Source organism: Syngnathus leptorhynchus, chromosome 3, assembly GCF_054491065.1.
Source record: "Syngnathus leptorhynchus isolate UIUO chromosome 3, UIUO_Slep, whole genome shotgun sequence".
In the NCBI taxonomy this organism is placed as follows: domain Eukaryota; kingdom Metazoa; phylum Chordata; class Actinopteri; order Syngnathiformes; family Syngnathidae; genus Syngnathus; species Syngnathus leptorhynchus.
In genome coordinates, this window is record NC_141197.1 from 14,743,576 (window position 1) to 14,770,258 (window position 26,683).

The following is a 26,683-nucleotide window of genomic DNA, read 5'->3' on the forward strand; positions in this document are numbered from 1 at the left end:
TGTACATTTGTGCTGACAATAAGCAGCAGCCAATTCTCACCGGCGCTCAAGTCATTTGTAATTTTCGACCAACATTAAGACAATTGATTTTAGACGTGAGAGACATGGATGGTTTGCTCGCCGGACTTTTTGGTTCGTTCAGTTCCGTCTTGGTCATGGTGTAAATGGGAGTCTGAAAGAATTGGCTGCTTGGAGTGACTGATGACCAATCCGGGGATAGGAATGTCAGCTGGGATCAATTGATTATAACCATTTTTATGACTTCATGCCTCGGTATGTTTGGGGAGGCCATAAAACAAGCATTACAAATACACGACTGTATATCTGCTCCATTTTAGGCACATGCTGACTTTTAATCACATTTGTAATGCTAATCAATTCAATGTGATCATTTTTTTTAACGCTCACATCATGACACACACATACTTTAGATGGAAATCCAGGTGAGCCTCACCTCCTTCTTTCTGGCTTTCTTTGGAATTTTATTACCTGCGCTCGCAGCTTATTGATCCCGTTATATACACGAGACCAAGCAGCTGCTAAATAATTCAGTTTGGTTAAATAGGACTCTTCCATTATTCACAAGCGTGGCACGGGCTAATTAATATTGTAGAGATATGTGACAGGCTGGGTGGCATTTTACTGACTGACAGTACATCGCTCTCTCCTTCTACCTTTTTTTTTTCTCTCTCTCTCTGTTCACTTCACTCCCTTCTTTCACCTTCTATTTAGTTTGTTTGTCTTACCGCACCTTTTCTGTGTTGGTTCTATCTGGCTGGCGAATTTTCTGCTCACTGAACTCTGATATACGTGTGGCAATGTTATGGAATATGTTTCCTTTCTGCACATTCTCTCATTGTCGATCTGCAGCGTTGCCACGGTTATGTCGCACAGTGATGTTACAATGCAATCTATTCTAACCTTGACACAATACCCCTTGAGCGCAGAAGAGTGTATTCAAAACCCTGGTTGTTTTTGTGATTCAACAGATGCCAAGATGCATGGCTATTAGAAAAACTAAATAGCTTTCGTGTATAGTTTTGTCGTTTCTAAGGCCCTAAACTAACCCATCTGAGACCCATTCATCCAAAAAGCAGCACCAAAGCACGTTAAAACTTTCTTAGCTGAGTTCACATGTGGAGTCATACCGAATGTTGTCAGTGGGTTACCTTTTTTTTTTTTTTTAACTCTACTTTCACTTCATATATAATGTTCTGGTAACATTGTTTAGGTCAAAAGTGAGCATTCTTTTTTGTTAAGAAAGAATCTTTTGGCAATCCTTGTAGCAAGCCTCATCATATTGTGCAGGCGTACCTAAAGAAATGTCCTGTTGTGCCTGCCTGCCGCATCACTTTTAACTCAATCAGAGCACCTCTTTGGTCTTATCTTCTTCTGCACGCTGCCAATTAGGAGACATTTTTCTCACTTTCAACAATCTTCCTCCACTTGTAGTTGTTTGACGACAACAGGAGAGAGAAGACTTCAAAAGAGCCAGTTATGTTACCCGGACACTCATGCAGCTTTTACCAAGCCGCAGAGTGAAACTACAGAGGTACCCAGATGACAAGATGAGAGCTCAAAGGGCCTAATGCTTTTAGATTTGTGTACGAAAACAACATCCAGAGGGATAATTAATAATGTCTCAGTATTTCCTGTTGTGGCCTAAAAATGTGCCAAATTCACTATCGTAGAGTTTTTGCTTGAGATTTGTTGGTCAGGATTCTACACTACTACAAATTACACTTTTATGGAAACATAATTACCTCTCCAATGGCGGCAGTCAAAGGTTTTTTGTATTGGATGTCATTAGTTTGAACAAGTGGGCCTAATTTAAAACAATCAGGGTGTGATTGACACTTGGACTTTGAAAATGAGCCTTTAGTTGGAATTAGTCCATAAAAGCAAAAAAAAAAAAAAAATTGACCTGATCAATGAAATTGCCCAGACGCAATCCATCATCGAGTGATATTTTAGTCTTTGGCAGAAATCCATTATTTTCTCAATTTTATCCCGGTCTTGTAAAAATGGTTTGGAGATCGTATCGGAATGGATAAATTCACGCGAGACTCGGTTGACAGATTGATGAGATCCTGTCATTGTTTGGCCGCAAGATTATGCTTCATTTAAGTTGGTCTGCATTCCAGACAATGCACCAGAACATTGCAGTCAATTGACAAAATGTTCTATTGAACGTGCTCCATTAAATTGTAGTTTTAAACTTCCCTTTGTTTCCCTTGTAATTTTGCCCCCATGTTTTTTCTTGTTTCTGAATTCCTGTCATTGTACAAGCCACCATCATCAGATCTGGGCTTTTATATCTGACTGCTCTCAGCTTCTGGTTAATTTTTTATCTGCTGTTAAATAACACATTGTCAAAGAATCACTGCCTTTGTAATCTATACAGCCACAAAGTGCATTCCACTGTTTGTTTGGTAAATGTGGTCAGCTTGCATCGTCTTTCCAGCAAGAAATGAGATCTAAAAAACACTTCCGTCATCACCAGATGCTGCGGGAAAAATGAGATACACGCTTAGATGTCAACTAGTCACTTAACAGGTGTGCTTTGTGTCACGTGTAAGCACAGGAAAGGTGTCACAATGTTTAAATCCCACCTCGAGCTACTCATTAGAACTTGATGGCAGCTAAAAGCGAGGTGACACATTAACAATGCGTTGTTGATCAATTAGTGAAGTGACTCCGGTGGGTTTGTGCGAGACTAATATTAATATCCAAAGTTGACAGGCTCATATAGGTTGTCCATTGACGCCCCCATGAAATTGTCTTTAGCTTTATTGAATTGGGACCTTGTGTTTCTTTCACTTTGACAGACCCACTCTTGCATTTTTTTTCTCCACTCGCGCTTTTTTTTAATGTTTTTAAATTTCATTGCTTTTTCATTCATTTCATTCACTGCCAAAAAGATGTTCCTTGCCTCGGGTGTCTTTTGGTATTTCTTGTGTCTTGAATCTGTCAAATTTCAGAAATTAGCTGCTAATGATTAATTTTTTTAAATTAAAAAATGGCTGAGGGTCGTGGAAGTTTTTTTTTTTTTTTTTTTTCAATCCAAACAAATTAGAGTTGACCAGCGTCCTGGAACAAATTACTTTCTGCCCATCCACTGTATTAAAATCCGAGATTACAGATGAGTTCATTTAGTATTTCTGTTCCGCTGCATTCAGAAACAGACTTTCAAACACTTTCCCTTTGCTTCTGATTTTTTTTTTGTGACTTTACTTCCAACCCTCCCTCCACCTTCTCCCCTATCCAGTCCAGCCTTTAATTCCTGCTCTCCGCTTCCTCTGAATCCTTTCTTCCTACCTCCTTCCTTCCGCCCACTTCACCTGGCTTGCCCGCTGCTGCTTTTCCGACTACTCCTCACGCACGCACAAGGAATTCTTCTTCTCGTTATCCGCTTCCGTATGTGTCATTAAAAAGGAGTTGGCGTAATACGGTTGAGTAGAATTAGGTCATGTTGACAGTCAGGCAATCGACCTCATCGCCTCGGAAATATAAAGCGCCTCTTACTGCGCTCTCTTCCTCGCTCCCCGTCATCCTGAGGTTATATTCCCGTTGGCCTCCGCTCGCCTCTCTATCACGGCACACTCGTAGACGATGGAAGTATTATTCCAGGCCTCTTGTCATCACATCCGTGCTATTCTAGCGAGCTTGACCGGAATCACCATATGTTACACCTAAGGAGGTTTAGGTGGCATACGGATGGTGCCACGCTCACATACTCAAAGAAAGCTGAAGCTTTTTTTTTTTTGTCTCCTCACCAGATGTTACAATCCCCTATCTTTCGCTCACATCATTGGTTCTTGCCTTAACAGATGCTCCGAGACAGCCAGAGGTTGGTGGGAAAGATATGGGGAAAGCAGAGGAGCAAATCAGAAACCTTGTTCTTACAATTGATTTGTTACCCGTCTCTAGAGTGTCCTCTCAGTTCTCAATTTTGAATCTTGATAATGATACCAAATGCCAAAAAAAAAGGCCCGCAGGAGGATTTCATGGGACTTAATAATAAAATAATTGAAAGTCACCCACATGATCCCCTCACCGTAGACAGAGACAAGTCATTTCATTGAGTCAGCTTGTTGAAAAACAACAACCTCATGCAAGATCTGATGATTGTTTACAACCAAAAGTCCCTTCTATTTCAAGTATCTTTTGGATTTTAATGGTAAAAAAAAAACCTGCCTCCAGCAGGTTCCCAATGCGACTGACTTGAATAGACAATATCACCCTAATTTGAACATCTTCCAGTTCCTTTTAGACATGATTTGAACATTTTACTGAACACTTTTAAAACACAGTATGTGTATGGATCGAGCTCCTTACTACAGTGCCAAATTTTCAAACCTTTATGAGCCACCCTGCGAGCTCAGATCGTCGATGAGAGCCTTCTGGTGCGGCTTTTGTCTGAAAATGTGTTTTAATCAGGTTAAGTTATAATTACTATCGAGGAAGTAGACGATCCTATTTAAGAGAAACTGTCTTTGAATTCCCGTATTCATGCCATTGTCGTGCAGAGAGAAAAAAAAATGCTGTCTTTGGGGATGTAGCTTATCTTGTCATAGTGATCCATTTTTTTAGGGTAGATCTTTATTACACATTATAAATATGGCACACAGAGATCAGCGCTGGCATTAAGATCGGATTTGAGTGGCTCGTCAACTGCTTACTGTATATACACAATCTGTTGCCTGACTCATTAAAGTCCTTTTGAAGTTTTTTATTCATAAAGCTAATGCTGACGGTTAAACTGGTGTCAATGTTTCCTAATCGACAGCGTTTGCTGTGTACATGGTATTCTTATTATAATCTTACATGTATTCATAATCCAAGGCAGCAATTTCTGTAATCTGATACTTTTTCCATTACACATTTTTGTTTCACTCCAACCCACCTACCCCTTCTCTTCTCATCTCATCACTTCCATCCATCTTCCAAAGAGATCTAAGTCATTTTTATCTCTTTGACTCTTTTCATCCTGGAGAAGGAGTTACTGTTGAAGTCTACGTCAAACTTCATTCCAACTGTTCCGACAAGCTTAATTTGAAAGAAAGAAAAAAAAAAGAATTTTTTTGAAAGAGACGATACGGCCTTCGATGCAATAGCTTCTTGTTTGTCTGATGTTTTAGAAATGTACCATGTCATAACCATGGCCCGATCTGTAAATTAATTTCAACAAAAGAATGCAGGATTTTACACCTGTGTCAAATCTATAAATCTTTGTTCAAAATGCATTTGTTCAAACCCTTCATCAAAATATGACCGTGATGACTGCAATTTTTATTTTCTTCATGGTCATGTCAGTGTGGCTTTTCTTGGTTGCCATTGTCTCCTTTGGAGGCTATTCAACAACCAAGTCTGTCAATTTGTTGTCTTGTAGAATTTTTTCACTCATAACTTATGTCTAATATTACTCCTTCAAACTCTCTGACCTGTGTAGTGTGAATGCACATGCTTGAGTGTTTCAACTTTATGGGTAAGCACATAATCAGCAACTTGTATTTGATTGAAAGCACCACTAAGGTTACTTTGGATAGTACTTTCATGTACTTTCGGCCATTTTTTGGTCAGGTCAAATGTGAAATCAATGCAGCAGCCGTGTTTTGATACCCATAGGCCCAGTTGAGCTATGATGAAAGAGGACTCATGGGAGTTGGACGAGGGTCATGGCACCAACTGTTTAGATCTCGTCACTCTGTGAGCTAAGAGTATTTTCTTGTTGTTGTCTGTATGCCGGTGTCAAGGAATCACTTGGTGGCATCAACACCAGTGATGCTTCTTCCTTTCCGATGTTAGCCTTTCCTTTCCCGCCTTGATAGCAGCGGAAGTGCCAAAGCATCTCAGCGGCCTCCTGTGAACGAAGGGAATTGAAACGGAGCTCATCTGCATGCATGAGCGGCCCCATAAAATAACTACGCATATCAATCACGTTCCTGCGTGGCTCCGCCTTCCAACGGATTCATGAGCCTCGGTGGGAATTCATGAGCCTCGGCGGGAATTCCTTCGCGGAAACTTTCGGATATACACGACACACCAACACGAGATACACCGGTCGCTCTGACGCACACACAACCGCCGCTCTGTCAAGCACTTTTTAAGCAGCCCTCCAATGACGTCGTTCGTTTTTGAGAGAGATGTCCTGTCGCTTAGACACAAAAACAAACATAGCAGGTTGTGAGGACTCAATTAATCAGAGTGGCTACTTGCAATGGTCCACATGTGACTAATGTGCATTGAATGTTTCCAAGCATGTGGAGACAACACATTCAATCAGTGTCTTCATGTACTTTTTTTTATTTTGATTGATGGATCAACACAGTTGGAAGGATTCCTGGTGGAGCAGCAGCAGATTCGAAAGATTGATGTTCGTCTTTCACGCTAACTCAATTGATGCGTGTCTGAGCAGCACAGAACACGGCACCAGTGTTAGTGGGAAGAGATTTTCACAAGAGGGACCTTGCTTAATGTAGTCCTCACAATGTGACAGCACCACATAAGATTTGGTCCCAGTTCACACAGTCAGACACATTTCTCATCCGCTCATCCATTTCCTGTAGCGCTTGGTTATTTTCAAATGATGTTTTTAGAGCTCTACAGGTGGAAGCTCAGAATCTTCAGTGAGGCATGATCGTTCTTTGAGCACTTAAATGATCAACCTCTTCTAAGTTACTTTTACCCCGATTGTTTTTACAGTTTTGGATAATCATAGCACACGTGAGGGTGTAAATTGCATTTTGCGCAAGGTCAACTAGCTTGGATGCTTTTTTATCGACTGCTCTGCATCGGGCAGGGTGACCAGAAATTCTTTTTACCAGGACATGTCGAGTGTCCTGTTTCTTTCTGAGTGGTCTAACTGTACCCTAGCTTTTTTTTTTTTTTCCCATCACTGGTCCATTCAATCATTGGATTGTCTTCCATGTCAATCACTGGTGCATGAGAGGTGTTACACTCCCTGTAGTTGTTTGGGCCTTCCAGACAGAAGTCACCAAAGCAGTGTAGTAATCCCCCCTCCCCATTTCTCTTTCTCCATCATTCCTCTGTCTCACATTTCTCTCCATCTCCCGCCTCTCTGCCGTCACGCCTTTCTCCGATCAGAGAGCCGAAGCTGCCAAGCTGCCAGAGGCGGTAGCAGACAGAGAAGCCGCTCTCTCCGACCTCGCCTCTCCGGAGAGGCAAACTAATGCAGACACGCCAATCAGCGATAAGCAGACAATTATTCACCATTTATATCAGCTCCCTGTCTTCTGAATTTATTCCCACACACTCGTGCTAGATCAAGCACACAATTTCAATTGTGGGATCCTTTGGATGCTAAGAATCTAAATTCTGTGAGCATGATCATGTGTACACAGGGCATGCTTAGCTTTACACTCCAAACATGACCCTCCTTCCCACACTAACTGCTACGAAACTGACCTTCTAATAAGGAATCCAACCTCTGGGTTCTGCTGTGTAATCATTAAGGAAGTCCTTGAACCAAACAGCTACTTATAAAAAAAAATAAAAAATAAGACCCACTTGACGATTAAAGAGGTTTTTGTCTTGGATTTTGTGTTTCGACCGTTTCCCAGTTAGAAAAGCAGAAGCATGAACTCAAATCTTGAACTTGAGATGAGCTGTGACATTACCTGACACGATTTGAACTTGTGAGGTGAACAGGCCGCCCACTCACACGCTGTCTGTTCAGTGCTAACAGTTGTCGAGCACCGTGTGGATTTGTTCTCCACGTGAATCGATTCTAATCACATCATTGTGCTGTCCCGACTCCCGCGACTCTCCCGAGGGTTTAACGCTCCTCTCTGGCCTTTTTTTCCCCTCCTCGCCCGCTGGTTTGCTACGTCTGCCCCCTCCTCCCCTCCGCTCTTCTGTCTCCCATCGTCACAGGGGGAGTGAGGACAGTTGATGCTAATTGCTCACAAGCCAAGGCTCTTCATAGGTCACTGCGAGCCTTTGGGGGATACATTAGTCATGAATTCCATTTAAAAATCACCATCCGTGGGAATGTACGTGTTGCATAGCCGGGGAAAAAAAACGATTTTGGATCTGTTTGAATTTGAAAGTAGAATAGTGTGTTATTTATGTCAGACTACAAATCATTTTCTTTGCATGTCTCTAGCATTACCATGGTGACGCCAATTTCTCTCCTTTGGTGTTCAAATTACCTGACTCTGTCTACACAGCTAGCACTGATCGTCCTAATGGTAGTAATCAGAGCAGTGCATAAAAATACAACTTGTTACTTATTTAGACTTTAAAAATCATCTTGCCTTGAAATCTTTACTCCATTTTTTGGGGTGTTTTATTCGTGTATTGATAAAGTATCCATGTTCAGATAAAGTTGCTGACCTTTTTCGCGCTTGTGAGATTTTACTGATTACATAATCTGCTTTTTCTCCCCCTTTCTTCTTATGGTCTGTCCGTCTCACTGCCCGTGCACGCACCAAAGCTCCTGCCAACGCCCAGATTGTGCACTCGGGTGCCGCGTGCAACGTCAAGGACGATAACATCAGCGAGAGGATCTACACCATCAAAGAGGGAGACACTCTTGTGCTTCAATGCATCGTGAAAGGACACCCGAGACCGCAGGTGAGCTTTTGCATCTGCTGCTTGTTTGGGATGCTTACCCACATTACCTGTCTTCTTGGGAAGCCTTCAAATAATAAGTAAGGGTTTCAAACTTGAGCAAATGGACAATGATAAAAGTCTTCCCTATGCTTCCATATGAGTGTTGTTTTCCATTAGCAATTGCAATAATGCTTGAGGACCGATGTGGACTTTGCTTTTGTTAGGATGCATTAGCACCTTGTGTTAACATCAGGCTTGTGTAGCTTTAGGGACAAACATCACCTCCTGGATGGAATTCTCATATTTATTTTGAATTCATCAGCGCATCCCTAGCTCCTTTTTCCATCCCTTTTGCTTTTCACGTGCTTAATGAAACCACAAAGCATTTCCATTCGTCATCCTCTGTGTTTGTACATAATCAAAAGCAGTTGAGACAAAAGCAAATTCTTCCGACACGCTACGGTGAGATTCTTTCCATTCATTTTGTCGCTTGACTTGAAACGTGCCCCCACACTTTTTAAAGCCAATCTGGCGAGAAGTGAAGAAGAACAAATGAATTTACGCAGCGGCTTTATGGGTCGCACATGTTGGCTTCTTTCCCGGGATGGCTCTCCGTAGAGACTCTAGTAAACGTTACAAGCACAACAAAACACCCACTTGTAGTTTGCCTCGTTCTTGTACGCCTTTGGGATTCGTATTCTTCATATGGATTAATGGAATGCAAAAATGTGAGTCTTTACTACTTGCATGATTCGGAAAGTGGAAAATAGACCCAAACCTAAAATCAAGAGCCTCAGAAAATTGGAATATCACATAAGGCTAATCAAAAACGATCAATGTGGCATAGAGGCGACCAGGCTGCAGATGTGGTGGAAGCCCAGGTTGCTTTTTAGCTTCCTTCGGGTCATCTGCATTGTTGGGTCGACGTAGTGTCTCTCTTCCTCTTGATAGCACCTCATTCATTTTCCTTGAGGCTCAGGTCAGCAGTCTCCTGGCCAATCAAACACAGTAACGCCCTTGAAGCTGCCTTTGGTACTATCTCTCATCAGGTTCTGTTGCAAAATTAAGATCAGATCAAGTCAACTTTAAAGCAGACAGAAGCATGAAGTTCTGGAAACCACTTTAAAGTTTGCATTTGATTTGGAAATCAAGGTTTTAGACTCTGGAGAAAGAGTGGAGAAACACAGAATCCACATCGCTTGATGTTCACTGTGAAGTTTTCACAGTTCTGAAAGATAAAAAAAAGCCAAGGCAAAATAAAAACTCTATAGTTTCCTTCTTTGCCTACATTCATCTTGGATAATCTTCATCTCACATGTGATTCTGAACATAAGAAAAATAATAGATGGAATTTTTTCTCGGAAACAACGCGATGTTCTCGACCTCTTTAAAGTACGTCATACTCACATCCTCTGATGAAGCCACGAACAGGAAACTCTTTCACACATCTATGACTCAGCAAATCAACGATTAACACCCTCAGACACACTGCCCCCGGCAACAGATGACTTTCTAATTCATCCCAAAAGTGTTGCTTGAATGCCGATTTTAGTCACAGCCTTTTCTTTCCTGAGGGAATTCTAATTGGAAAGAATTTGTTTGGTGTTCCCTCTCTGGAACAAACCGACTTCAAAATGTAGTGTGTGAGATTTATTTATTTTTTTAGAAACTGCCCTCAGGTTTAAACGCTTCCTGCCACGGTGCGTGCTACACCCGTCGACTAAGTTTAGTGAAGAATCTGTGAAAATTGCCTCGTGACAAACAAACCACTGGTGTTAAAAGGGGAAAAAAAACAATAACAACCTGCTTTTCTGAGGGGCAAAATGAGGACCGAGAGCAAATAGATGTTGCTGGAAACATCTGGTGTCCTGTGGTGAACTCTGGGTTGTAAGGGTCCGTGTGTGTGTGTGTGTGTGTGTGTGTGTGTGTGTGTGTGCGTGTGAGCAGAGGTTACAGAAAGATTGTGTGCTTTGTGTGGGTGTGTGTTAGGTGAGAAAAGCAGTGTTCCTCACGGGTGCATGTCCACTAGCATCACATCAACATGAATAAAACAGTGCTTGTGTGTTTACTCCTTGTTCTTCTTCTGTTTGTGTTTGTATGTACAAAGTACGTGCGCTACAGGCCCTCTTGCCTTCTTCAATTTCGTAAGATTTATTTCGGTTTACGAAGAGCGGGAATACTAACTATTGTGAAAACAAAACGGAAAAACACACAGGTTTATTTCCTTGGAGGTGTAGAGACGAAAGAAAATTTGCTGTCAGTTGTGTAGAGTTGTAGTGTGCTTTTGGTAATGCTTCACATTACGCGGGAACTCTAAAGATCCAGGATCGTTTTTATATGATTTGAAGCAAATATGTCTCAAAAGTAAAAAAAAAATAATAATCCTTCAGATTTAAACAAAATTATGATGCTAACGATGGAACAGGAAATGGCAGTTTTCACTGCATAGATAGAAATCTGGCCGCTCTGGAAAATATGAATAAGGACAATTCATTGAATGAGATTCTATCACATGAAAATAAATCTGACCACAATTTTATACAACACACAACAATGGCTTCTGCAAGATATAGTATCACTCTATTTTTAAAAAGAAAAAAAAATCTTGCTCCCCTCTTAAGGTATTTTAAACCACTTAATACTTTTCTACTTTCTTTTTGTTTTATTTAGTACATACGTAAGCCACTATAAATTTTGCAGTTTCACACCACGCAAACAAATCTGCCTTTACAAAGAAAATGCTCAATTTTGATGATGGATGAATTGAACAATACGGCCATTATTGTCGTTGTTGTTTGCAGTGGTGCAGAACTGCTCTACATCATCATGACAGCTTTTTATTTTGGTATATATGCGCATCAGTACAAGATTGTTTATGCATGCACGGATATGTTTTCAGACAGGGAAACCTTGGGGGTAGCGAAAATGAAACCGGATGATTAAATTTTCGACATATAAATTGATAAAACAATATCAGGAAATAATGTACTGTAGGTAACCACGGGGGGGGGGGGGGGGGGGGAATAGACATTTCCATTATTGCTTTTAGAACTGCATTTAGTTTCTTGTTCTCACAATGTGTAAAATTCAGCGTGAAGCCAAGTAAGGTGCAAACAGCTTGTTAATTCCACACGTGTCAGGACGAGCAATCGCTGTTACTTGATGATAATGTGAAAATAAGCACACGTGGATGAAAAAGCGTACGATTGGGAAAGATTAGACGGTTGGGGCAGCTGAAATCGAATGATGCAAGATTACAGGAGGAACAAGGAAAGGAGCAAATAGGAGTCATAAATGCGATGATGGGAATCAAAGCTAGATATATATTTTTTATTCTTACTTGCTGTAGAATATATAGAACCAGAAGACATGACATCTTCAGTTGATCACTTTGGCAAACGGTACAGAAAATTGACAAAAAAATGAAATACAATGAAATAAAGCAAATTTATATTTAAAATAATCTGAAAATTTTCAAAAATATTCTGAATGCTATTTTTATTCATCAAATAATATCCAAGTTGTGTAATATATTTTTAATTCTTTTCTAAAATCAGTAGGCAAGACTCCTGAATCTGGTCACTTTTTGATTTGTGGACCTCTTCCAAACATTTTGAAATTGTACAACTATACATAACTTTTGGAGTAGAACTAATTCACAGTCTTGAGTTCACAAACCCTAACCGTCCACACACATCTGCAGTAAATATCAGTTTTTGACAGATCATTACCATCTCTTGCGTTATACAGTGTGTTGCACCTTGACACCCACAAGACAACTTTTATCCATTTTACACTACATAAAATAGTGCGCAAGGCCTATAGAAAAGAAACTTATAAAATAGAAGTGATGAGTAGTTGTGCTGACCTCTGTGCCAGTGTTGTGTGTAGGATAAGCATACTGCGGCGTTCTCCGTTGTCTCCCTTTGGGCATACTGCCTTTCAACTGCACTCCATCAGCTGTATTGATCATGTGATCTGCGTCACCTGAGCCCCTGCCTTCTTACTTCTTCTCGTTTCTTTTTCTTCTTCTGGCTACAGTCGCTTATGGAATCTTTTCCAAAATAAACAACTCATATTTTCAGAATACATGTAGTAATTGTTATTTTTATTTTATTTGAAATATTTTTAGCTGAAGATGTGAAATAACTTGCAACACCTAAGTATAAAAATACAAATGTTTAGAAATTAGTTATTATTTGTTAGATCTTTTTTGTTTGATTGGCCAAAGATGAGATTTTTCGTAAATACTGAATGAGTCCAGCGCTGATCAAATTCATCAATATGATAATAAGGCAAAAGAGTTGATAAAAGTGTGATGACTAATCACACTTTATTCTATCATTAAATTGTGTTAATTTACTTCATAAACAATGTCCAAATCATTTGTAATGGTGTACTAGCTACTACTACAATTGAGTGTAAAAATGTCAAGGATCTAAGAATGGGGGAATAATCTGAAACATTTATCTTAAAACCATTGAAATGTTTTTAACCTTAGAAAAATTGTATAAATAATAAAATGAAAGCATGCACCAAATGAAAAAGAATAAAACCATTTTTTGCAGTCAACAAGCGCTAAAGTTACATAAAGTTGAGCTTGTGATGTGTTTTTCCTCCTCCTTTTAGCAGAAGTTTGGATTTGCCTATGGCTGGTCACGGTCTACTCTGGCTGCTTTATTATTTATGACTGCATTCCAGTTTATCAAGAGCGTCCTCATAATTCTCTCTGTATGCAGCCATCAGAGAGACAATACACCAACAAATTTGTGCCGACAACATTGAAATGCATTTATTGATGAGGAGGCCATGCGTTGTAATTAATTTATTAGATAAGTGGTTTCATTTCATTCCAGAATCTTTTATCCATATCGTTGGGCTTTAGAACAGCAAATTGCCGTGTGTAATGGCTTCATTTACCATCATAAGATGTCCTGATTAAGAGTCTTTTTATGTGCTTTTTCAATCAATGCCTATTTCTATCTGCTTTTACTCTTCCCTCAGAGGGAGGCTCCCATTTAGGCAGGTGAGGCCGCTTGGGTCAGAATGAGGCTGATTGAGGATTTGTCCAGTCCTTTATCAGGGCTGATTGTTTACCTTTGCCCGAGCTGAATGGGATTGAAAACTCACCCACAGAGCAATCTGATCATTTCTCCTTTTGGTCTCACATCTTTTTGTTTCACGTATTATCTCGCTTTAAACTTCGGCTGATTGCCTCATGCTCTTCTCTCTCTCTCTCTCTCTCTCTCTCTCTCTCTCTCTCTCTCTCTCTCTCTCTCTCTCTCTCTCTCTCTCTCTCTCTCTCTCTCTCTCTCTCTCTCTCTCTCTCCCCCCCGTATTATCTTGAGAGATTTTTTTCAACATTTTGGTCCACTTTTCTTCTTTTAGAAGAGTTCCTCTCACTTCTTTCTCTGTGCTTCACTTGAGACAAACTGCAACAGTCAATACATCAAGTCATGACATCACTGCTCACTTAAGTGTCATTGACAGCAACACAGAAACAAAACAAAAAAAAGAATGTCAGGGATGGTGAAATGCAAAAAAAGGAAGGGAAAAAGAATGACAGGATGAAAAGGAAAAAAAAAACCCGAAGGCATGACGGATTAGTTAAAAGGCCGACAAGAAAGATTGATGACTGAAAGGGAGCAACAAAGCTTACTTGATGATGCTAAAGTAAACCAAAGAAAAAAGCAAAGAAGGGGAAAAGCAACGGAAGGTAAGGTAGGATGGAGGAAAAGAAAAATGGAGGATGAAAAGGGGGAAAGAAAAAGAAGCAGGCTCCAATGAATCTCAGGAGGTGGAAAGAGATGGATGGAGGACAGAAAGACGGAGCTGCAGAAGAGGTCATGGCCAGAAAGAGTGATGAAAAAACAAACCATGTAGGAAAGAAGAAATGCTGTAGTAGGGGGAAAAAAAAGAGGAAAAATACCCAAGGTCAACACAGAGGTGATTTTTGCATCACTAAAGTCAACTCTCTGGCCAGCGAGGCTTTTAGTTAACTAAAGGTTCTAGTCACACTCAGCAACCTCTTGTTATACACACACACAAGCACACACACACTGAGACACTCACTCACATCACCTCTTCAAGAACACAATAGGACAGTAAATGGCTTTTCTGAAAGTGATTCCGAGCCACTTTATTATTTATTCATGGGTCTGCTGGTCACTGCAACCTTGAGCTGTGGAGCTAACCATAAAAGAGTGAAGTGGCGAGGCAGAGGAGGTTTGGAATGTGGGTTTGGATTTCCGTCCTTGAGGGGTGAGTGGAGGGCGATCGATGGCAAGGACGAGGGCGGGCTGATCGGGTGGCAGCGTGAGGCTGCGCGGCTGCTGAGTGGCCACATGACTTGGACACAGACAAGGTCATAAGCTTGACCTTTGACTGGATGCCGGGGCGGACAAAGAGATGATGAGGCACGGAGATAATAATAGTTGACATTAAAGAGACTTTCACAAGACAGTGAGGCATAAAGTTTTGGAACTGAGTGCCTAGTATTGACAAATTCTGACAAATTCTGATCCGCTCCATGTATTATACTGCAAACACAAAGAGGAGCAGCACTATGTCCATTGAGTTGATGGAAAAAATATGATAAGAGTGATTCATGTTTTATTTAATGATGTCCAAATAAAACAACATAAGTTTTTATCAGTCAATTCCGTTCTTTTATATTTTTCTGCGTTTCTACTGTACCCACATTGCACTTGATTTCCTGTAGATTATGTTGGCGTTAAATTGTGCCCCATCTCTCATGTTTCTAGAAAAAAAACATCATTGTGTCGCATTTATCCTATTCGTTTAATTAAATGGTGAATGACCTGCTGATGTGTTACAATGATGTCACACTATTTTTGGAGCAAAGGAAGCTATCACCAGGCCATAGTGGAAATGCAAGCCTAGTCAGAATTCATTGATCTGAACCTAACTGAACCAGACTCCGTAGCGGCTATGCAGACGCGAAGCTATAATTAACATGTTTTAAAAGACTTAAGTGCTTGTGATGAATCATGCGCAGTGTAAAGGACTAATAAGACGGGGGAAGGAGCCAAATTGAGAAGGTGGGCTGGCAAAAGGAAATCCAAATATGTTCACCATTGTGTGTTCGACCTCAAATCATTTCTTTCAAACTCGTGAACTGGGAAACATACATTTGTGACGTCAATGGAAAAAAAAGCTCTGCCAGGGTTCTGTGCTTCCAAGAGAAATAATAAGTAGCTGGCTAAGGTGGAACATCTGCTGCATGTTTTGGACACAAAAAGCGTGTGCACAATTGCTCGGGATTTATTTGTGAGAGTTCACCATTATTGAGCTTAAATGGACCCATTTAGTTTTGTGGACAAAGTGTTTCTTTCTTTCAGTGAATTACACAAAGTCTGCCTCTTGTTTGTCTTCTTTTAGGAACTTTACATTTGCTTGGAGTTTAGATAATAATGTCTTTCGACTCAGTGACCAATGCTGTTCTTACGTGCTTTGTTCCAATTATGATTATGAAATACATTTACTAAAAGTAAGAGACCTTGTGAACTCTACTACGTTCTGCATTCCGTGTTCCGACGCTATAATCTCCACATAGCTATATTTTTTCCCATCAATTTTGATCTTTCTGATTCTTCAAGCTCTAGTATTATTATTATTATAGGGGGGATTTTAAAGGACACAATTTGCACTGCATCTACTTTATAAAAATACTTTTTTTTTTTTATATCACACTTCATGTTGAATTGACAGATAGCGAGCACAACTTCTTAAAATGTGTTGGTGAAGGTGTTAAAGAATGCGTTGCACCGCCTTGGCAACTCCATCCCTAACTGCTTGATACACAGAAAGGCAAAAATAAAATCAAGTTGATTTTGAAGCAATAAAAGATTAAGTGAAAAAACATCACCACAAATGCAAGAAAGTCGGCTACCATGGTAACGCACTTTGTACGGAGGGCTCTCTGTCAGGTTAAAATAAAGATGCGGTATGAATGTTGATGCTGCAAAGTTTAAAAAAGAAAAATTGGCGTTTTTGTGGGAGGTACATTGAGGCCAAACATGAACGGCATTTTAAAGTTACAGAACGTCTCCATTGTTAAAAAAGTGCATTCATAAGCTGTCAACTTTTTTCTGCCCGTCCACCATCCATCCAAATATTTGCCATATTTACATAAACAAAGAAAAATGAATTGTAATACTAAATCGTAATAATTGCAATTTAATTCAAATTGGCCATCCGCAGTAAAGACATTCCACCATCCTTAAAACCTGATGATTCCACTGCTTCCTGTAATGTTATCACAGCTTGGGAATCGTATTACTCTGGCGAAATGACCAATACAGTCATTCATATCGTATGACAAGGTTAAAGAGAAGGAAGGCGTGTTCAATATCAATGAATCAGTTTTATTGAGCGTTGTGCAGCCCCACCTCTAGTCCTACATGGCAAAGTTGTATTACTCTCTTTAAAAGATGGATTTGAGAGTATATGCATTTATCATTTCAAACCCCCCCCCCCTTCCCTGGTAAGGTTCAAGCTTATCTTGGACCAATCAGCATCCTCTAGAAACACAGAGGTGGAATCTAATCTGATACACAGACAGATAGACGCTTTCACTGACCTTGATTGAAGTCCAGTTTGGCCACTACCACAGTGGTGCACACCTCCCTCTTGTAGATCTCCTGACCCCACGCTCAACTCTAACCCGCCGCCACTGAGAATTTACACGGAGAATTGAACCTTCCTTTGTCACTCATCTTCATCAACAACCACCTGAACGTGTATCCACTGAATCCGCAACTCTTCATTCAGTCAATGCAATTTATTGCCGTATATCTTCGACGACTTGCGACTGTGTTCATTTGCTGCTCTCATACTTCACTCAGAGAAGATTATGCACCCTCTGTGCTTTCATACAGTCTGTGCATTTTTGAGGCTCTGTGTGTGTGTTTCTGTATCTGTGTGTGGTTGTGCGCCGGCGCCAAGTAGTATTCCCTGATAACAGGATTACCATCTTAAGCCTATTCACGGTGAGTGAGCCAGCTGGATGGATAAAGCAGTGTATCGTTGACTCCGCTGGCGTTACATCAACAAATGCATAAAAAGAAGTAGACAACAAGCATAGCAAAGCTCATCATGGGTTAGTGAGGGGGAGGAGAAAGGATTAGCAACTTTTTAACACAAAGAAACCACAGTGGTACTGAGGGCTGGTACTTTGAAAGATGTCAGACAAGGAACACATTCAAGTCTCACATTGCTTCATTTCAAATGTTACATAACACTTAACATATGCATGAAATGTCCACTGGTACTTTGAAAGATGTCAGACAAGGAACAGATTCAAGTCTCACATTGCTTAATTTCTAATGTTACATAAAACTGAACATATGCATGAAAAGTCAACAGGGATGATTCCCAAAAAAAAAAAAAAGCCCAGACAAATTGGAAATTGGATGCACATTAAGATAAGGAATCGAGTGGTCAGCTGTGGATTTGCTTTTTGATCCTGGTTTTGATCCATTATTTGTTCTGCATAGCAATTATTTGCAAAGCTGCTAGATGATCAACTTTTAATTGCGCTGTCAGATAAGTCAATACAGTATCTAATCGGATTAAATGATGATCAAGTCTTTCGACCCCTGTGGACCCCTTTGACTTTGTGGATATATCCTTGACTTGTATAATACCTTGCATGGAAGCAAGGACCATGTCAGTATCAGTATGGAGCAAATATCAGTGGTCTAGATGAGGTTTTTAGTTGATGTGTCTGGGAAATTCCCTGTCTGATGGACTGATGGCTATTTTGTAATTTTGGGCCTTAATAATGTTATGTTCCAAAATACGCTTTTTTTGTAACAAGATTTTAATGAGAAGAAACATTTCATTATTTCAGTATCCTTTTTTTTGTTTTGTGATGCCTGGAACTGTAAAATAATCATGACTGAGGAAGGCCTTTTTAAGGTCAGATAAAATTTTTATTATATCTCTACAACTAAGAAACCCGTTGTGACCCCAATGCTGAATCACTGGATGACTCGAGTGTGGCTTGAAATAACAATTTTTCTGATGCTAATTGCGACACACCCTCTGTTTACACAACAATCTGTTAGACTAAAGTTGTCCAACTTCCAACGTGTTGGCATTTCTTATGGCCGACAATCCGAGATTCTCCAAATGTTTACCTTCTACTCAAAACCTGTACTAAGCTCAAATCCAAAGTGATGGAACTGTTGCAAGGGTTCGTGGTTTGCAAAAAGTTTTACAGATAAAACACCCTCTTCCACATCGACCCTTTGAAAATCATACTTGACGAATATATTCGTCGATGGCAGGAAAAATTTGGATTCCATCGAACAAATATAAACGTTCACAGCAGTGAATGAGCCAACCAAGCACTCGTATGCGAAAGCGTGAAACCCCCTAATGACAGCTACACTGCAGCAAACATCAAGAGTCCTTTCGACATTTTTTGTGAGAATTTCCAAGTCATTGAGACAGCTAGCAAGTGATGTCAAAGCCATGTTTGCCTTCCTTTTCTGCACTCCAGTCAATGCAGTTCATTGCTTAGGCCTCTGGTGTTGTTTAGTTGTGCTGACAGCTTACACTTTAGACAGCGGGCCAAAGAAGTCTGACAGCAGCTGGGCGAAATCTGCTGGATCCTGTTGTGATGTGTCACTCTGATGAGAGAAGCGAGCGGCTCTCAGACAGATCAGCAGGCAAGAAGCTGTGCCTGTGTGTGTGTGTGTGTGTTTCTGAGCATGGCCAGAGAGATATTTTTACATGTAAGGACAGAACGTCTCAGGGATTCAGAGAGCGAGACAGACATCTAAAGATGATAAAAGGTACGTTTCGGAGTCTAATACAGACGAATAAAAGGAAATATGAGAAGCTATGCTTATGCGCAGACTAGGGGTGTCCAAACTTTTTCTTCCAAAGGCCACATAGAGAAAAAATGAAGGATGTAAGGGCCACTGTGAAATTCTTTGTTCAACATCAAGCAATTATAATCCATAGTTTAAAAGAGCTACCCAGAATAAACGGACATCTTTAAAGCTGTGTTTACTCGAGGACCGTGAGAAATCATGAATGTGCAAATGTTCAAATATCAGACCTTGATAAAAAAAAGTCAAGAAAAAAACCCCATTGATCTCATATCGTCATCTTACAAGTTATGTTGTCAGTTAAAATAGTAACGCATATAAAGTCAGCCCACTATGCATCATGTGAAATATTATGGTTGCTCTTCAAATGTACATTATTCAACGTACTGCCAGTAATGACCGCACAAAATATGACCGCTAATGGGAATTTTACACGCCTGCTGCTTTAATGTATTTCTTATAAGAGCACTCTGATTGTGGCCATAATGGAGCTCCCTTCCCATAAAAACAGTCACACCCTCACAAATAAAACTGACACGACTATTTTCTTAGACTTCTCATCCCTTGAACTCCAGAATGGATTTTTCATACTATCTTTATCTTCGCCTTGAATTAGGGAAAATGAAAAAATAATCACACAGAACAAGGTTGGGTGTGTCAGGATTTGTTCTTGACCTGGAAGCGGAGGTCGCTTTGGACTTTGTGAGTAGACATGTTGTTGTGGTAAAGTAGCTGAGAGTAATCCTGCCAAAATGAACTGAATGAAGCAAGCATCTCTTAGTTTAGACTGGATTCCAATTGCTGTAATACACAAAGTATTCCCTCATTTCTGCAGCTTCTGATGTTCTTCTGACATGGCACACATTTTGAAATTGAAACATATCTACAAGTGACACCATGACACAGCTGAACACAGACTGCATTTTATGTCAAGTCGTTTCCCAGGAGAACTGCACATGACACCCTAAAAGAAAAAAAAGGGCGGGATGGGGAGGCCTCTCAACAAATGTAAATGTGGTTGTCTATCGGAATTCAAATGAAATGTATTTGAAGTCAAGATCTAATACCAAGTGAGAGTTGGACTTTGCTGTAAAAGAAGACTTTGGAAGAAAGAAGATGCCAGACATTGAAGAGATGAAGGTTGTGTGTGTGTGTGGGGGGGGGCATTGGAAGATATCCACACGGCTCCATCCTCAAGAGACACACACACACACACACACACACACACACACACACACACACACACACACACACACACACACACACACACACACACACACACACACACACTGAAGAAAGCAAGTAAGGAACGCACATGCAGGTGATGGCATTCAGCTGGCGGTGTCACAGGCTGACAAAAATGTCCCCTCTCGGCTGCCTGTCATCTGCATCACATTCAAGATCTCTTTTATTCACATTATCACCTTACCACTCGGCTGTATTTTCACTTCATCCACCTCCCCGGTGACGGAACTCGCAGCACCTTTTTCTCTGCCCGTCACACAGCTGACAGCCGCGTTTTTAGATACACCAGTCGAGCACGCTTTTGATTCTTGCTCTTTCTTACACATACACGCACAAAAGATCTTCTACACACATATACACGCAGGCCCTTTAGCTTAAAAGACCTCCACTACATGTTGGGCTCATTGTCTATATCTTCCATGCACTTTATTTTTTAATCCTTGTTAATTTTTTTCATTCATTCATTTATGTCCGACTTGTTAACAACACTCCTCACTTTGGTTTGTCAAATTTCAAATTTTCATTTTTACTTGAACACTTTGCCTTTCCCAAAGCTACACACATGCACACTCAGGGGAAATGACAAGTGGAGTCAGCGAAGCATGGCCAGGCAGAGTTTGGGTCATTGCTCACCTTGACCAGTTTGATCAATGGCAGAGTGCCTGATCTAAATCCCTCCTACAAACAGAGCTGAATAAACAGACACACAGCGTTTGCATGGGCCCATGATAATCCACTAATCCATATGGCACAAGTTTTTTTTTCAACACACACTCAAAAATTCTCATTTTTCCCCTGGTAGGGGTTTTTGAGTTTTTCCTTGCCCTTTTGGGAGCCCAAGATCAGGGGATGCTTTGAGAATAATTGTCAATTGATTGTCTATGTGAAGCCCTTTGAGACTGCTTGTGATTTAGGGCTATACAAATAAACTTGATTGAAACTTGACACACACACACACACACACACACACACACACACACACACACACACACACACACACACACACACACACACACACACACACACACACACACACTGTACATGCAGTGACTTTTACCCATTATCCTCTTTGACCTCCTCAACAGAACATGGTTGATAGCCACGGAGGTTGATAACTGATAGAGGGGTTAATAGGGATTAATGTGATGCACACACACACACACACACACACACACACACACACACACACACACACACACACACACACACACACACACACACACACACACACACACATGGTAAGAATAAAAGTCATGCAGTCTGAATTTACAGGCTGTCGTGTATCTGAGTGGATGTTTGTGTAGTGGATTAGTGGAAGGAATGCTTTGTTTCTCTTGATGGCGTAATTCGAGCGTGGAAAGCCTTTTAGAGTTGGTCTCCAACGCTGAATGGTCCCAGTTGAGTGTCATAGACGCCACAAGTGCTGCAGTGCTTAGTGTCCCTCACTGTGTCCATGATTTCATCTCTACAAGTGAACTTTAATCACAGAGTCACACAAACTAATAACTGCGTATTGATCCCGTCTGTTTTTGTATCACTGGATTGTGTTCACATGACTTCCTGTTCATCTCATCCAGGTTGGAGTGACAATGCCTAAGCAGATCTATTTTTCTCCTCAGGTACGATGGACGAAGACAGCCGGCAGCGCCTCCGATAAATTCCAGGAGACGTCCATCTACAACGAGACGTTGCGCATCGAAGGCATCCAGAGGGTGCAGGGGGGTCGCTACTACTGCAAAGCCGACAACGGGGTGGGGGTGGCTGCCATCAAGTCCATCCGTGTAGATGTGCAGTGTAAGTAAATGAGGAGGAGCAGCACTCCTTCCACATGTAGCTGACTCTCATTCGAGCCATTCCCACGGACAAAGGAAGCCAGGGACGAGATATGATGGGGCGATTGAGAGAAGAGAGAGATGAAAGACAGATTGCGGAGATTTCCGGTGGGAATGGCTTCCAGGAGTATCTGATGACTTACGGTGGAGGGGATGAAAAGCACAGCTGGTGCATTGAAGGGCAGATTCATCGAGCAGGTAGAACTTCGGTATCTGGGAGTAAAGAAAAGAGAATCCAACAAAGTACAAAAAATATATATATACTTGCTGGTAAAGTGCAAAGATAATGCAGGTGTGTGGTCCTTCAATTGGATTCAATCCCCCCTGAAAAAATGTCTCAGATGCTCCTGGGTGAAAAGTGAAGTCAGCTGGACTTTCTGAAAGCTTTACAACAGTTAGTCCGAGTAGTACGGGCTCCCTAACCCAATGCTTCTCTGGTCACTCTCATCACTCAAAATGTTCCAAGCCATTAGACTTGAAAGTACCTGCTGCAGTCGATTCATATTGAAAAGAAAGTTCTTCTTTGAAAAGTAATTTGAACTGTAGTCTATTACAGTAAGTCAGACTTTTATTGTTTGAAAGGTGCAATCTTTTACAATAAAACATCTCCTTCCGCCCAGACACTAATAATTACGAGACGTGTAATTTCCCAGAGTGACACTAGCCACATCCTGGTTGTAGACATAGCGCTAACAAACGGGGGAGAGAAAAAAAGAAGAAAGACTTATAGTGAGAATTATTCCAATACAAGTTGAGGGCAATATTGTATTGTATGCACCAAATGGTTTGGCTGAGCTTTAATAGGCTCTGGACTTTTTTTTATATATTCATTTTGTGTCTTTAGTGGACAAGCTCATTTTTAAGTTCTGACATCTTTCTTAGATGATAAATGGTTAATGAACGTGAGGTCACAATAATGTGATGAAATCCCCACAAATATGTTCTTATAGGGGTGTCAAATTTGTTTTTGTCACGCATTGTAGTCATAGTTTCCCTCGGAGGGCCATTAAGACTGACAACGTCTTCTATATACATACAGTATCGGCTAAACAGCAAACAGATGAATAACTAATTTTGAAATCAGAGACTAGTTAAAAGTGTTCAAATAGTTTAGAAGGATGAATGGTAATAAGAAATAGCTAGCAATATTTAAAAAGTGAAGACAATTTGTAATTGTAGTAATGACAAAATTTGTCTTTGGGGACCACATAAAATGATGTGGCAGGCCGTATATGGCCCCCATACCTTGAGTTTGACACCCATGTTTGACACCAATTTCTAAGCTATGTTCTTTGGTGATGGCCATGAAACGCATCACATGGAAAAATGAGAACATTCTAAATTCATGCTAACGTGACCACTGAGAAGCCTTGTCGTGTCATAGGGGCCCCGTGCTGCTGTTGCTTGTGTCACTGCCCCACTGTCCCCGTGAGCCAGGAGCCAGGTCGTGGCCATTTGCCATACACCCTTTCACACACAACAACGAGTAGTCCCACACACTCGTATCTCCACTTGCATGCTTATTTCCCAGCAGGCTTAAAATCCTTATTAATTCACTCCAGGCATACGTTGCCCCAAACAGTTCCTTCCTTCATTGATCCAATCGTTTAAATGGCCGTTCTAAAGCCTGATTTTCCAAGGGCTTATAAGACCAAAAAAAAAAATCAATTCCATGTAGTACATTTACTAAATTCATCTTGCCTTCAGTCCTGTTGTGTGCGCAGTTCTCAATAGCGTTTCACAGACTCTTACCATTAAACCTCTTAAACCAAACAATTTAACCTTCACACTCTCACCCAGCCACACACACACACTGATTTTATCGTTCATCCACTCCCCTTACCTTAATGAGGGCCCCCTCCTTCCGTGCCTCTCCCCATGGCACCCCTCAACTGGGGAGCTGGTAATTGCTGGGGTGTCTGGCGGCTTGTATCGTAGAAGCGATGGGACTTCTGTGAGGCTAACCAGTTCTGACGGCCAAAGCTTGTTCAATTACCCATCCCCCGAACGCAGGGGTCAGAAGCAATAGCGAGCTACTTCCTACTTGGCGGTGGAGCTAAAGCGATGTAACAATTAGCAATGGCTGCCAGGTTAATAGTAGAGATATCAGAAGAGACTGCTGCCAGTGGATGGGAGAAGGCACATAAAAGACCCAAAAGACACACTTTCAATGGCATTAAGAGCAGTTAATAGATAAAAAAAACAACCAGGTGGAGGGCAAATTGGAAATTGTCATCTAAAAATAAAATAGACATCATATTGTCCATTCATTCCAATGTCAGGTTTTTTCCAAGGAACTGAGCTACAACACAATTTCACACACTCAGTTAAAATTTTTATAGCCTTCACACAAGATGAAAAATGCACTTGGATTTTGAAAGGTTGGAAGCAGACTGAATGGCAGATGGAACTACAAAAGAAAAGAGGAAAAATGAGCCGAGAAATTCAAGACTGGAATAAAATACCGCCTGAGTGCAGTCGTCCGAGAGGGAAAATACTCAGAGCTAAAATAATCAGTTGTTTTCAGAAAGCTTGTCACATTTGTCCTTTTTGTCACCAACCTATCATTTATCAATTTCACGCTATGCTCAATCGCTAGTTTTGTCCAAAAAAAATGAGATCAATCATATTTCATCTGCCAGTCACAGAATCCATGCATAAAAAACCTCCGTCACGTCACTTCAGCTACCCAGCAACCCCCAACTGCAAACACTTTCCCTAGTTTTCTTTCGATCCCCATCACATCACATTGGCTCATGTTTATCAACCAGATGACCGATGACCTGGAACCCTAACGACTGAGACAGTGGAGCAGTGTGCAGGCGAGGGTTAACTACAAGTAGCCTCTACTGATGGGATGGACTTGGTTCAGAGACCCAACCGATGATTCATATTTAGTCTGAAAAGAGAAATATTATTTAATTATTTGGGGGGGGGTGGGGGCAGAAGAAAGGGTCGATGTCCTCCGCTGGCTATTCTTCTCCGGACAGCAGCAGGTAAGTGGCAGTTTCCACGGGTCAACGCTTTTGAATACAGTCATTAATAGTGATGATGTCAAAATGGATTCCGATTATGTCGCATGACTGAGTTATGACAGCGTTGATGAAGCTGATGATATGTCCCAAATGCCTCCTTAGCGAGCTTCTATTTATTGCCATCAATCCAGACATGATATTTAGTCATGTAGAGAGTTTTAATTGAATATCATCTGCATGACATTGAATATGACGACAGCTCACTCAACGATGAAATATGACATACGATGCTTGAGTAAACGATTAAGAGCGAGGATATAAGGTGTTGATCGAAGTGCATCTCCTAGTGGGAAAATTGACAATTTTGACACAAACTTAATGATTTGTGCCAGAACTTGCTGGATGATGATAGTCATGTAGAATAACAGCTTGTGGTTCTTAGCAACCTGTCGATAATTCACTGGGAAATCGGATGGTAAAAATCTGTATAGTCGCTCGCTTTTATCATGGTGATTCATTGGTCATGATTAGATAAAATGTTTTTGTTTATATTCATGAAACCGATGGTTGACGTCAATTTTAAAATTATCATGCACATTTTTCATTTGTGCAGTCTTGTTTGTTCCCACGCGGTCATTAAACTTGATGCTTATTTAAGTGGAAGCTGATGTACTCCTTTTGAAGATGGTCTGAGTCAGATTTTATATTTCTTTCTCTTGTCGTTTTACTGAAAAGACACTTTGCATTTCCTGTTTTATTTTTTTAGCTGAGTGGTAACCTTGATTTATAAATGCCCCCAATGTCGATATTTCTGCAGTTTGAGCCGTTCATGTTTTATATATTTTTTGCAATATGTGGAAAAGCAAAGCACATTGAAAATGGCCAACTGGAGCTGGAGTCTCCTGAGGTCACGCACTAGGTCACGCCCACCTAAAAGCGAGTGGGCTGCAACAGATTAATGGTGTTTGAATTTATTTTAATGAGAAACATTGTTAGACTATATAGGTAAATAGACAATCTTTATCACGGAACGAATATAATCAAAGTCAAGGTAGCGCTGTAAAAAAAAAAAAAAAAAAAGTAAACCTCCCACATGATTGTGTAAACATACTCCAGTGAGTTTGTGTAACCTTGGCATGACTCCACACCTGGCTCGTCCTCACAACTCGCATGCTTGAGAGGACGCATGCAA

General features: G+C 40.7%; 1 protein-coding gene across 7 annotated transcripts in view; it reads left to right on the forward strand.

Annotated features, from left to right (window-relative positions):
• mdga1 (MAM domain containing glycosylphosphatidylinositol anchor 1) overlaps positions 1–26,683 on the forward strand; it is a 96,633-nt gene that overhangs the window by 19,718 nt on the left and 50,232 nt on the right. For all 7 annotated transcript variants that reach the window (XM_085907383.1, XM_085907385.1, XM_085907384.1 and 4 more), the window contains 2 exons: positions 8,459–8,598; positions 22,304–22,478. In XM_085907383.1, the coding sequence (XP_085763509.1) occupies positions 8,459–8,598; positions 22,304–22,478 (315 nt within the window). The remainder of the gene's footprint in view (positions 1–8,458; positions 8,599–22,303; positions 22,479–26,683) is intronic.